The 12,688-nt window shown below is 46.3% G+C and overlaps 1 protein-coding gene across 1 annotated transcript; it reads right to left on the reverse strand.

Moving 5' to 3' along the window:
- Positions 7,806–11,121, reverse strand: GPR12 (G protein-coupled receptor 12). The gene is made up of 2 exons (XM_018056584.1): positions 10,901–11,121; positions 7,806–10,200 (listed from the first exon to the last, which is right to left on the reverse strand). Exon 2 carries the CDS (start codon positions 10,183–10,185, stop codon positions 9,181–9,183), a length of 1,005 nt encoding a protein of 334 aa, XP_017912073.1. The 5' UTR covers positions 10,186–10,200; positions 10,901–11,121; the 3' UTR covers positions 7,806–9,180.

Genomic DNA, 12,688 nt, shown 5'->3' on the forward strand with positions numbered 1-12,688 from the left:
GAGACCCTTCTCCACTTCCATCCTGGGATCCAGGGCATCTCCTACCCTGAGTCCTTAATCACACAGACCCACAGGAGCCAGTCTCTATTGTAGTTGTCTCCATGAAAAAAGCCGTGCATACCTAGATATGTGCTGTGCAGTGCAGGAGCTGGCAGCAATAAATGGCTTTTAAAATTTAAATCAATTGAAATGAAATGAAAAAAAAAATCAGTTCCTCAGTCTCACTAGCCACATTTCCAATCTCAGTTGCCACACAAGGCTGCAAGTTCCTCTATCAAATAATAGCACACACACAACTTTCCCATCATCACAGAAAGTTCCCTCAGACAGCCCTGCTCCAGAGTTTTTCTATCAAAATAGATTTACATAGAAATAAACACAAGTAGAGTTGGTAGTTATTTTATTTTACTTTTCTTAAGTAACCATTGACACAGCTTTTAATAGTAACTGTTTAGATTTGATAGTTCCATACTAAATATTTACCAAGCAAAATTATACAATCCAAAATATGTACCACTGACATTAAACATTGACGTTAAGAATAACTCACTAATGACTGAATTGTATGCTTTTAAAAGTATATAAAAACATGTTTGGAAAAACTGAGCATGTGTTGAAGGCTTCAGCTTTGTCCTATCCCATTTTATGTCATACTTCATGCAGAAAAATTAAGCTTGATTTTATATATCCTCAACTGTTTTTCAAACTGTTTCAAAACCTAAAATAAGAATACATAGGTTATAGTCCATCCTGATGCACAAACACACATTCCACTGAATATATTTTTGTTAGATGCTGCTTGATGTGGTGTGCTCAGGTGCTCAGTTGAGTCCGATTCTTTCTGTCTCTATGGACTGTAGCCCGTCAGGCTCCTCTGTCCATGGGATTATCCCGGGAAGAAGACTGGAGAGGGTTGCTATTTCCTCCTCCAGGGGATCTTCCCAACCCAGTGACTATTTCCTACATCTCTTGCGCTGTAGGCAGATTATTTACCCCTGAGCCACCAGGAAGCCCAATGTTGGTTGAGGCAAAGATTATTCTTGGGTCTCAAGTTCTCTGAGGCAGCTGATTGCTATCCTGAAACGAACTACCAAATCCATCATTTTCAGTGAAACCTCTTATCCAATATATAAATAAATCATCTTCTTAGAAAGCCTGTAAACTTCGCAGACTGGAAAATAGCCAGTCTGTGCTTTTCTCCCTCAGGAGAACTAAGAAAGCAGCTGTCCCAGTTTTTTTTTTTTTAATCCTGTTTTTTATTGGCTAGCTTATTTTGAAGGTTTCTTCAGCTTACCTGTATTTCTGCAATTTCCAATTTGCAAATCCTTCTTCTGAGCTTGCCAGCCCTGCTGTGACAAAGCATCGCATTGCCCAGTTGTTTTGTGCTCATATCTGGGGCGTGCAAACATCATATAACCTGTGTTGAAAACGCAATGACTTCTGAAATGCAATGTTGCTTATTAAGCCAGTAAATCATCAGACGATTTGAGCTCAGACGTGTGTTGAACTCCCAGACGTGCAGAGCAGAGCACCAGGGGCCACGGAAGAAGGAGGCTTATAGGCCTGGCTCTGAATCTGCTGGTGCAAACAGCACCCCCTCCCCGACCCCCGCTTTAAGGCTAGTTTTCAAATACTACCTTCAAGGGATGAAAAATGAGTGAGTCTCATTTTATTAGCAGCAGTGCTAATAAAAACACTAAGGCAAAGTAACACCCAAGTAGGTCTGTGCAAAGTGCTGTATGCTAGACCCTTCCAGTGTCCCATCTCCTGCAGCGCGGCATGGTGGGTCCTTGGGTCATGCTCATTTCATAAAACCAGGAGATGGAGGTTCAGGGAGGTTAAGCAACACACCCCAAAGCCAGTAATCGGAAGTGACGTGAACCCGGGTGGCGTGTATTCAGAGCCCGTGTTCCCAATCATTTTATTCAGGAAGACTATATAACCATTGATTGACATCTTTCCCTCTTACAATCATACACCTATTTTTACTCCAATAGAAACGACATCTATGATGGCGCTGTTGACTCAGGCCCTGTCACTCTGGCAGGTCTGCAGGTAGAGGCGGGCACCCTGAGTGGTTTTCTTTCCCAAACCTCTGCAACCCAGGGCGCTTCCTGGAGAAAATGAGTAGGAGCCTGCTGGTAACTGGAGGAGAAGCCTAGTCTGAGAGATGGAAGAAGCCATCTTCACACAAACAGAAGGGCTGCATACAGTGAAATAAGCTTTTCTGAAGCTTATTTCTGAACTGTGTGAGATTCCTCAGCGTTTGTCACCTGTTCCAGAACTAAAGCAATTACCTAATGAGGAGTGGCAGTTTTTTCTTTTTTTCTTTTTAAACTTGACCAAAGGAGCTCCTTTGGTCTTCCCAGGTGTTTCACTGGTAAAGAGTCCGCCTGCAAAGCAGGAGATGCAGGTTCGATCCCTGGGTCGGGAAGACTCCCTGGAGAAAGAAATGGCAACCCATTCCAGTATTCTTGCCTGGAGAATCCCATGGACAGAAGAGCCTGGCGGGCTGCAGTCCATGGGGTCACAGAGTCAGACACAACTAAAGCAACTTGTCACACATGCACCAAGCATGCATGGTGCATGTTTACAAGGCCAAGTTTGCTGGGGGCTGTGGGGGGAGAAGTGGGTGGTAGGGCAGAGAGGAAGCCCCTGGGCGTGGGGGAGGACATCCAGAGGGAGGGAGGCCCCTGGGTTCCTAGAGTAGCACCTGGACTGGAAAGCTAGTGTTTTCAGTTAAGTCACGTGCATCAGGTGGGGGCGGGGCGGTGGGCTCGTTAAAGGTGAGACTGCAGGGTCTCATGCCCCAAGTGTCTGAGTCAGTAGGTGTGGAGTGAGGCCTGAGAGAGACTCTGCATTTTCAACAGGTTCCCAGGAGACGCTGAGACTGCTGGCTGGGGTCTCTACTTGAAAGCCCACAGCTACACGGCCAGCAGATGCAGAGGGTAATTAATCACTCTGCCCCAGGAAGTTCCACATTCAATGGGACACTGGAGCCCAGTTTCGATGACTCGAAGAGGCTGTAGAGAAATGGTAGATGATGTAGGGGAAAGGATCGGGAAAATGATCAAAAGGGTATAAAATAAAATCAACCAGGAAAAATGATTTAATTCTTTGGGATAACGTCATTTGAAGAAGAGAACACTGTTTAATCAGTATTTTCAATATATAAATGTCGACTGTGACAAAGGCGTTCTTTACGTCTGCAGGGCTGGGCCGTGGTAAACAGAATTACAGCGTCATAAGGCAGACTGTGATTGGGAATAAATACTAAAACACACTAAGCTTTGAGGGAAAAGTGTGGGGCTTCAGTTTCCAAAGCTGCCTTGACTTAGATGGTTTAGATGCCATACAGAAAATTCCACTCTGTAAATTTCCTTCCAGCTGTTAGACTCTATAGTACCCAAGAATAAATTTGTTCCTATTGCAAAAGGATTCTGGAAGGAGTAAGGATGTAGTTGGAACAAACCAATTTTCCCTTAGGTTTTTTCCTTTCAGTTTCCCGAGTCAGTAACCTTGACTTCTGTTACCTTTCAGAGGATGCTGTTAAGATGTTCTTTTTTCCTTTTAAAATACACTCCTTGTAGTTGTCCATTCAGGCAGTCAATTACCAGGGACTCTGTGCCCTAGTGTTTTCATTTCTGCTCCAAACTTTCAATGGAAAGTTTGTTCACTGGTGCTTTGATGCTATTATTTGAACTTTTATGAGTAAAAAATTCCTAGGTTTCTTCTGTAAATATTTAATACAATATTTAATACAAATATTTAATACAATTTAAGTTATATATTAAATCCCACTTCAACTTTGTACTTTAACACAGTTCTGTTGAAGTAAAAAAAATATGTTCTTACCTCCTCGGGCAGAAATATAGCACAGTGGATGTAAGGACCATGGTCACTATTAACATTAATAGCATTTTTGATACAAAAGATTACAGATAAATGCCAAAAATCACGGTGAGATATTTTTCAATTTCTCTGATTTATCTTGGCTGGAAAAGGGACGCCTTAGGATGAGTTTGGTTGAATTTTAGAACCCAGAGAACAAAAGTTTTCATCTCAGTTATTTCAAAATGAAATCATGCAAGCACCCACAGTCCCCCAAACATAAATCATATGCATCATGGGGAAAGCTGTCCTTGAATAAATGGCAGTGAAAACCTTGGTTGTGGTGTGTATAATCATATATATATATATATACACACACACACATATATGTACACACACACATTCCATTGTTATATAAGGATTGTGAAAGAATTATCTTAAGGTAATGATAATCTGAATTTTAAAATGAGAACATTAGCATGGAAAAAATATTTGTAGATCTTTACTAGGAACTGAGAAATTCTAGAAAAAGTTCAAAGTTCATATGCATTAAACACAGACTATTTAATTATTAACTTCTAACAATATTATTTAAAATATATTATGTACTTATACTTAATATTTTATATTTTATTATATACATTTCTATAAATTATATATATATTATATTTAAGTGTGTATATTTTATGCTTTTGAACTGTGGTGTTGGAGAAGACTCTTGAGAGTCCCTTGGACTGCAACCAGATCCAACCAGTCCATCCTAAAGGAGACCAGTCCTGGGTGTTCATTGGAAGGACTGATGCTGAGGCTGAAACTCCAATACTTTGGCCACCTCATGTGAAGAGCTGACTAATTGGGAAAGACCCTGATGCTGGGAAAGATTGGGGGCAGGAGGAGAAGGGGACGACAGAGGATGAGATGGCTGGACGGCATCGCTGACTCACTGGACATGGGTTTGGGTGGACTCCAGGAGTTGGTGATGGACAGAGAGGCCTGGTGTGCTGTGGTTCATGGGGTCGCAAAGTTGGATACGACTGAACAACTGAACTGAACTGATGTATATTTTAAAGTGTTCATTCTTATCAGAAGTTTATAGACTTTTTGAAAGGGTGCTAGAGATGGGACAGTTATCCTTGTGACTCAAAGCATTGACTGCAGACCGTCAGCATCACCATCAGTATCACCTGGGAACTTGCTGGAAATTGGGTGATGGCCCAGACCTATTGAAGGAGACGTTGCATTTTAACAAGTCTCAGGTAATTTGTATGTCTTTCAAACATTTAAATTTTGAAGATCCCTAGTCAAGATTGAGAGCGTGCTAAGTCGCTCAGTCGTGTCTGACTCTTTGTGACCCTATGGGTCGTAGCCCTCCAGGCTCCTCTGTCCATGGGATTCTCCAGGCAAGAATACTGGAGTGGGTTGCCATGCCCTCCTCCAGGGCATCTGCCTTACTCAGGGATTGAACCCACATCTCTTATGTCTCCTACGTTGGCAGGTGGCTTCTTTACCACTAGCACCACCCTAGTCAAAATTATCAGGATTTTTTCTGCATTGTCTGCCAGAAGACAGTATATCTGTCTGCTAATTCAAACTATGTTTTTACTTTCTTGATGTATATAAACTAAATTTGATGATTCTAAAAGTTCTAATCAGATTTTAAGATTCCAATCAGATAGCAAAACCATCTGATAATCATCCCATTCTTCAAAAGGGAAAAGAAGGCCATCTGTTCCTTTATTACACTGGGCTTTGATCAAAGTGGAAACACAAATGTTCAATACAATGCCATCACAGTCACTTATTTACTATGTATTTTAAATTTGAAATGGTAAATCATCCTGGTAAATGATCTATATGGTATCAAGAAATAAAATCAATCATTATTTCAATAATGAATTCAGCAATTCTCTAAAAACAAAAAGTTTACTATGGCTCCAAAATACTTTTATTGGCACTGAAAGTGAAAGTCATGCCCAACTCTGCAGAATTCTGCAGGCCAGAATACTGGAGTGGGTAGCCTTTCTCTTCTCCAGGGGATTTTCCCAACCCAGGAATTGAAACCAGGTCTCCCGTATTGCAGTCCGATTCTTTACCCACTGAGCCACAGGGGAAGCCTAAGAATACTGGAGTGGGTAGCCTATCCCTTCTCCAGCGCATCTTCCCGACCCAAGGATTGAACAAGGGTCTCCTGCATTGCAGGCAGATTCTTTACCAACTCAGCTATGAGGGACATTTTCTCTTTTAAACATGTTTAAATCCTGCTCTAAATTTTGCAGGACTCCAAGATCAATCCTGCCTGCCAAGTCAGCAGAGAAATTTTCCCTTCGTGAATGCGGCCATTCCATTTAGGTTTCTGAAAAAGGTGCTCTCCCCATCATCCCACCCCCTGCCTCCAGGTACCAGGAGGGAAGATGGCCCCCCACATAAACATCCAGAAATCTTCACAACTGAAAATAAATCGTAAGAACATGTTACGGTTGACTGAAAAAAATCTTAGTCGAAATCAGGTGTTTTAAAAACAGGAGGTAAGAGCAGCCACTTAACTAGTATTTAGAAGACCATTACATACAGATGTAAGGGTATATATAATAGGAGGATTCAAATGTAAATAAAGGGGAAATCTCTGTATAATAAGAGTACCCTCATCTCTTTGCATTAAAACATTGCAGTGTGCCTCTGGGCAAGGGGTGGGGCTGGGAGTGGGGGAACTTGGCTCTAAATGGGAAAAAAGCTCAGGGAAGAAGAGACCTAGAGAAAAACAGGTCTCTTTCACCCAGGTAGGACCACACTGATAGTCCATCCCATGTAATTTTAAAAGGGAAGCTTTATGTCTTAACTACAGAACTAAAACTTTAGTGACAGTAACACAGGTGGCTTCCCTGGTGGCTCAGACGGTAAAGAATCCAGCTGCAATGCAGGAGACCCAGGTTTGATCCCTGGGTCAGGAAGATCCCCTTGAAGAAGGGCATGACAACCCACTCCAGTGTTCTTGCCTGGAGAATCCCCATGGACAGAGGAGCCTGGCAGGCTATACTCCATGGGGTTGCAAAGAGTTAGACACAACTGAGCAACTAAACAATGACACATGTTGTAAATCATTTCCCCCGTATTCAGGGCAGCATCAGCGTGGCCCCGTGCAGAAGGGAAACAGGCACGGACTCTGGAAAACCTGGGTTCAGATCCCAGCTTTACCCTTGAAGCTCTGTGGCCTCGGACAAATTTCGTCACCTCTCTGAGCCTCTGTTTTCTTAACTGTAATTGTGTTTTTGTGAAGCTAGCAGAGCAGGTAAAGCACCCAGCATGAGGCCCGGCACATTTTAATGTCGTGAAAAACAGTACTTATTATGATCATTATAATTACTCTTAAGAGATATGAAAATGGCAAACACTATTTCTACAAAAACATCATTTTTTGCTTTCAAACCCCTTTAGGGATATTTCCCAGCCCACGTCGAAACCAAGTTACCTTAGTCACTTCTCCCATGGAGATGCAATTAACTTTCAAGTGACAAAAAAAAAGACTCATCACATTCAACCTACCAACTCTGCCACGTGTTGATGAATTTTTAAAGGCTAAGATGGGTCATCCAGTGATGTGTATTGAAAATCCTTTCCCATTTCTGCAATGTTTCCACCTCTCTCCTTTACATGGACTCAGGCAGGGTTGATCCACACCTGGGCTGCATTAGAAGGGGCCCTGGAGAGATGGTATCAGCCCTGCAGGCTGCCAGAAGGGCCTCAGACCACTGTGAACATAACATTTGGGACAGACCAAATAGGTTAATTTACTACAAATGATTCCCCAGGGACCCTGAAATACTGATCTTCCACCATCTGAATGGGCTACACTGATGGGCCGCCCAGAAATTCTCCCACTGGTTGTATAGCCACAGCTATAAACACACTGCAACTGGAGGCAAGGTTTTCTGTGTCCAAAGTATCCTCTGTGCTAACAGAAGACAGTCAAACACAACGGTTTTACGATATATTTAAAATGAATCTTTCTGTGTCATTTCCTGGACTAAATCCTGGCTCTCTGAAAACAGGCAATATAGCTTTTATTGAATTTAAGTTGTTTTTTGGTGAAAAGAAAAGGAATTCAAATTCAACTTTTCATAAACAGCCACGTGGCCATTCTGCTTGTAAATGTACAGAATATAGCTGATACACATCACAATCAGATATGTATGTTATTTATTCACAAGCTTAATTGGTAAAATAGAAGACCATCTGTTTCAAATGCACTGACACCACAGACAGTGTATGAATCAGAAATACTTGGTCTACCGTGTTTCATTCTATTTGGTTCAACCAAGAAAAACTATTAATACATTCTTACACAGGAAAAGTGATGCTTTTTATATTTTGTGATAGCTTCACATTGATTCATTTTTTCAGAATATACTAAAATCAATTTAATCTAATTCGAACATTTTACCAATTTTTTTCTTTTGTTTCCTGAACACAGACTGTAGCTTAGGAAACCACCGTGTTATACCTAATCAATCCTACTTTGTACGTAAATCACAACACATTTCATATTTCATTTTAGAAGGTCATATTGAAAAACTGTATTGAAAAATGACTCCTCTGGTTCTGGATTCACATGGCAACATTTGAAACTAGTGGTCTAGCTGACATAGGCAGCCATGCAGAAAGAGTTAACAGCAGTCATAGAAATACCAAAATAATTCTTGTGAGCAGCAACTGCTGAAAGTAAAGAAAGAATGAATAAAAATGAGTTTATCGTTTCAGTGTTGGTAACTCACTACTGAGTTCACGTGAATAAAATCAGTTTGTGTTAATAAAATCCATAACATAATCACATAGACTATTGGCTTCAGAGTGATTGTATTCTGTTAGATACATGCAGTATTTTTTAAAAATCTACCTTGACATTTTAAAAAAGGTCTGGAAAAAGTACTTTCTCCAATTTCCTCAATAATTCAGTTTTATTTTAAAGTCCAGGTAAAAACTCTGGGACCAGTTTACCTTTTATAATTTCATGGCCATGTTACATCCCTTCCTTTCCCCTGACAATATTAATCCTCCAAACAATAAAAAAGCATAAGCCCCGCCTTCAAATAAAATACTTAAAAAAAAAAAACCCATCCCAAATAAAACAAAATAATAAGGAGCAAAGAACTCAATTGCTTTTAAAAAAGGTGAAAACACTGATGACATTATTTTCACTTCAATCACTTAACTCATCTAAGTGAATGCTTCAAAGTGCTCCTGTGGCTCGAGAGAGACTCCAGCAGAAAGGATGGAAGGAGTGTATCTCAACGCCCGGCCAGGCAGTGGGAGTGCTTGGTAAATTCCCGCAGGCTCTCCTAGCGGGAGAGCCCGCTACACGTCGCTGGGCGACCGCGCTCTCTGGGACAGGCTGGGCGGGATGCAGCCACAGCACACGAGGCAGAGGGCCTTCTGGATCTCCTGGTTTCTGAAAGCATATATGACGGGGTTGATGATGGAGTTGTAGGTGGCGGGCAGGAGGGTGGCGTAGGTGTAGATGGAGGGGTAGGTGTAATCAGCAATCAAGGAGTAGAGGGTGAAAGGCATCCAGCAAGCAGCGAAGGTCCCCAGGATGATGGCCAGGGTGGAGACCCCCTTCCGGGTGGTCACGTAGTGCGAGGTGGCCAGGAAATGGTGCTGCAGGGCGATCTGATGGGCGTGCCGCATGACGATCTTACAGATCTGGATGTAGAGCTGCAGCATGAGTGCGAAGGTGAAGAGGAAGGAGACGGACAGGACGGCAGCGTTGTTCTTGGTGAGAGGCCTGACCACGCTGCAGGTGGACTCGTCCCGCAGGCAGTTCCAGCCCAGGACCGGCAGCAGGCCCAGGCAGATGGAAGTCCCCCAGAGCATGAAGAGCATGACGTAGGTGAACGTGACCGTCCTCTCTGAGTGGTAGGTCAGGGCGTAATAGAGGGAGAGGTAGCGGTCAACCGTGATGGCCAGCAAGCTGCAGACGGAGGCAGAGAAGGAGGCCACGATGAGTCCGATGGTGACCAGCTTGGTGGCCTCTGACTGAAGCAGGTAGGCAAACACGAAATTGACAATGAGTCCAATGCCAGCCAGCAGGTCTGCAAGCGCCAGGCTGCCTATCAGCAGAAACATGGGTGCCCGCAGGCTGGGGTTATGGAAGATGATAAGGACCACGATGGCATTTTCGCAGGAGATGAGGGTTCCCGAGGTACATAAGACAATGTCCCAGGGGTTAACCACCAGCTCTGGCTCCGGCTGCAGGACAGGGACCTGGGAGGAGACCTCCGCCGAGATGTTACCGGAGGCACCAGCATCTACAAACTCCCGAGGCAGCCCGCTTACATTGACCTTCGGGTCTTCATTCATTTTAACCCCTGTCCTCTTCAACGAAAAGACAGGCTGTTTAGAGATACGGCAGAACGACAATCCTACATCACGCAAAAACCACACCAACAGCGAGCCAGCCCTACTTAGACACTGCCCCCAAATGCCACAAGCTTCCCAAATCACAACCTGGTAAGAAATACGACAAAAGCCAAAGTCTCCGTGGCTTAAAACCCACAAAAACAACAAAAATGCCGTTTTGGCGCTGGGGGACACCCGGGATGGGACTTGCACACAGGCGCGCGAGCGGGGCAGGCACACTCGGGACCGCGGCGGTCTGTTTGCTCAAGTGCTGGGGACACACGTGAGAATGTGTCTCGCGTGCAGCCAACGAGCGGCCGCCTGGCACCGGGGCTGTCGCGGGGGGTAGGGGGGGGCGGCTGGGGACCGCGCCGCGGCGACAGCTCTCCAGCCGGGCCGGGCTGCCATCCTCGCTGGAACGTTCAAAACTCCCACCCGCCAGGCGCCCGGCGCGCGCGCACACTCACACCCCAGCCAGAACAAAGGGGGTCCTGGCCGCTCCCCCTCATACCGCCCCGCAGCCCCGTGCGCACGGGGCAGTCGCCGCAGAGCCACGAAAGGAGGGCGCGCGCGATGGAGGTGTGGACACGGACGGACAGACGGATGCCCAGGCACCGCGGCGGACGGGAGGGGACGCGAGGGGACCCACAGGGCGCGGGTACATCGCGGGGGTCACCTTGGCGCGCCCAGGCCGCGGGGGGAGGGCTCCTCCGCTGCTCCCGAAGCGCTACCCGGGTCGCATGTCGGCGCCGGACCCGCGGGGCGAGGGGCGGCGGCGCGCGCGGGGCCCGGCCGGGAGGGCGGGGGCGCGCTCCGCGCCAGGTGAGCAGCGGCGGCAGGTGAGCGGCGGGCTCTGCTCGCGCGCCCGGCTCTCCCCGCCCTGCCGCTCGCTCTCCCCGCCCGCGCGCGGCCGCCCCCGCGCGCGCCGCCGCCGGAGCCCCGGGAGGCCGGCGCGCGCCCCACGGGTCGGGGCTGCGCTGGGCGCGCGGGCAGGGAGAGCCCCCCACCGCCGGGTGCGAGCGAGAGGAGCCGGACGCCGGGAACTGCAGCGTCACGGTGGCCGCCGCCGCCCCGCATCCCACCCGGGGCTCGCACGGCGCGGGAGCGGGACAGCGCCGCCCGGAGCCCTGTGACCCATTTCGTTCCCGAGGTCCCCCTGGGGCGGCCCGGTCTCCAGGGCCCGCTTCTCCACGCCTTTCCCTAAACTGCTGCCTTCACGACCAAAAGAAATGCCTAGGGTGGTACTCAGGATGGTGAGGTGGGATGGGGCGGGGGTGAGCAGGTTTAGGGAAGCAGGGTCTTTGATCCAGCCAGCTGTTTTCGGAATTGCACTTGACCACACTTCAGTCCTGATCCCCAAGGGACCCCTTTCCTTAGGTGCGTCCTGGACCTAGCTTTTTTTTTTATTTTAATCACTATTCCCTGGGAATATTTGCTTCACTGGATATAGGGTGCTGCTACATGAATCATCATTATTATCATCAAATTCAATTTATTAAGTGTTCCCCGAGCTGCGTTTTCCAATGGAAATCATTTACAGACTTCCTGCAGAAGCAGATGCCGGCCAAAACCCAATTCATTGGTGCACTGAAGTGGCAATGTTAGTTTATCTTTCCATTTGAACACATTCAATAGTTTCTAAGATTGAGAACCTGATCGCTATCTGCTTTTATGAGCCTGTCTCCTCTGGATGCAAAATTCAGAGCACCTGGGAGATCCTAAGTTTAAAGATGGTCTCTCTTTCAAGATGGGAGAAGAAAAAGGCATGGTACTCTGGTCTTTCCCCCATCAGCAGTGAAGGTTTTCCCAGCTACCTTTCTCCACCCTGAGGTAGGGGAAATAGTTTCTGTGTGAATAAAGGTGGTCTGCAGGGCGTAGGACCCTAGAACTAACTCCTTCCTGCAGACGCATCCTCCTCCGGGGGCCCTATCTTCCCTCTGAACTTACTGTCACTCCTCACTCCCGCCCTTCAAGCTCACCCACCAGGATTCCCCCTCCTCCCCGCTCCTCCCTTCTCCTGTCAATCAGCCCCTGCCTCTGCAAGATCACCCCAGCTCTCTTTGCACCCCAGGTCTCAACTGCAAACCAGTGGTTCTGGGGCGGAGCCCAGATTCTGCATTGGCAGTCCTCTTTCCCAGTGATCCCGATGCTGCTGGCCCACGGACAAGAAGCAAGGTTCTATGGCATTTTAAGAACGGCTTGTACCTCATGGAGAAGCACGATGAGGGCTGGGCATGCAAATCCAGTAAGCCGTGATCTCTGCTCACAGGCAGGTACAGTCTGGTAGTGACAGACACATAAAAAGCAGAGGTAATACCAGGTAGCAAATGCGGTAATGTAGGGATATGCATCTTCCTCTCAACTGTTAGGCAGTGAATCAAAGTGTTTTCAGAATAAGGCGAGGAAAAACAGTCACTTTAACATACAGATAGCTGTTTCAGTATGACACAGTTCAAACCACCTG

Source organism: Capra hircus, chromosome 12 (genome assembly GCF_001704415.2).
Source record: "Capra hircus breed San Clemente chromosome 12, ASM170441v1, whole genome shotgun sequence".
Taxonomy (NCBI): Eukaryota; Metazoa; Chordata; class Mammalia; order Artiodactyla; family Bovidae; genus Capra; species Capra hircus.

Coding starts and splice junctions, on each gene's coding strand:
- GPR12 (XM_018056584.1), bottom strand. CDS start 10,185: ATGAATGAAGACCCGAAGGTCAATGTAAGCGGGCTGCCTCGGGAGTTT.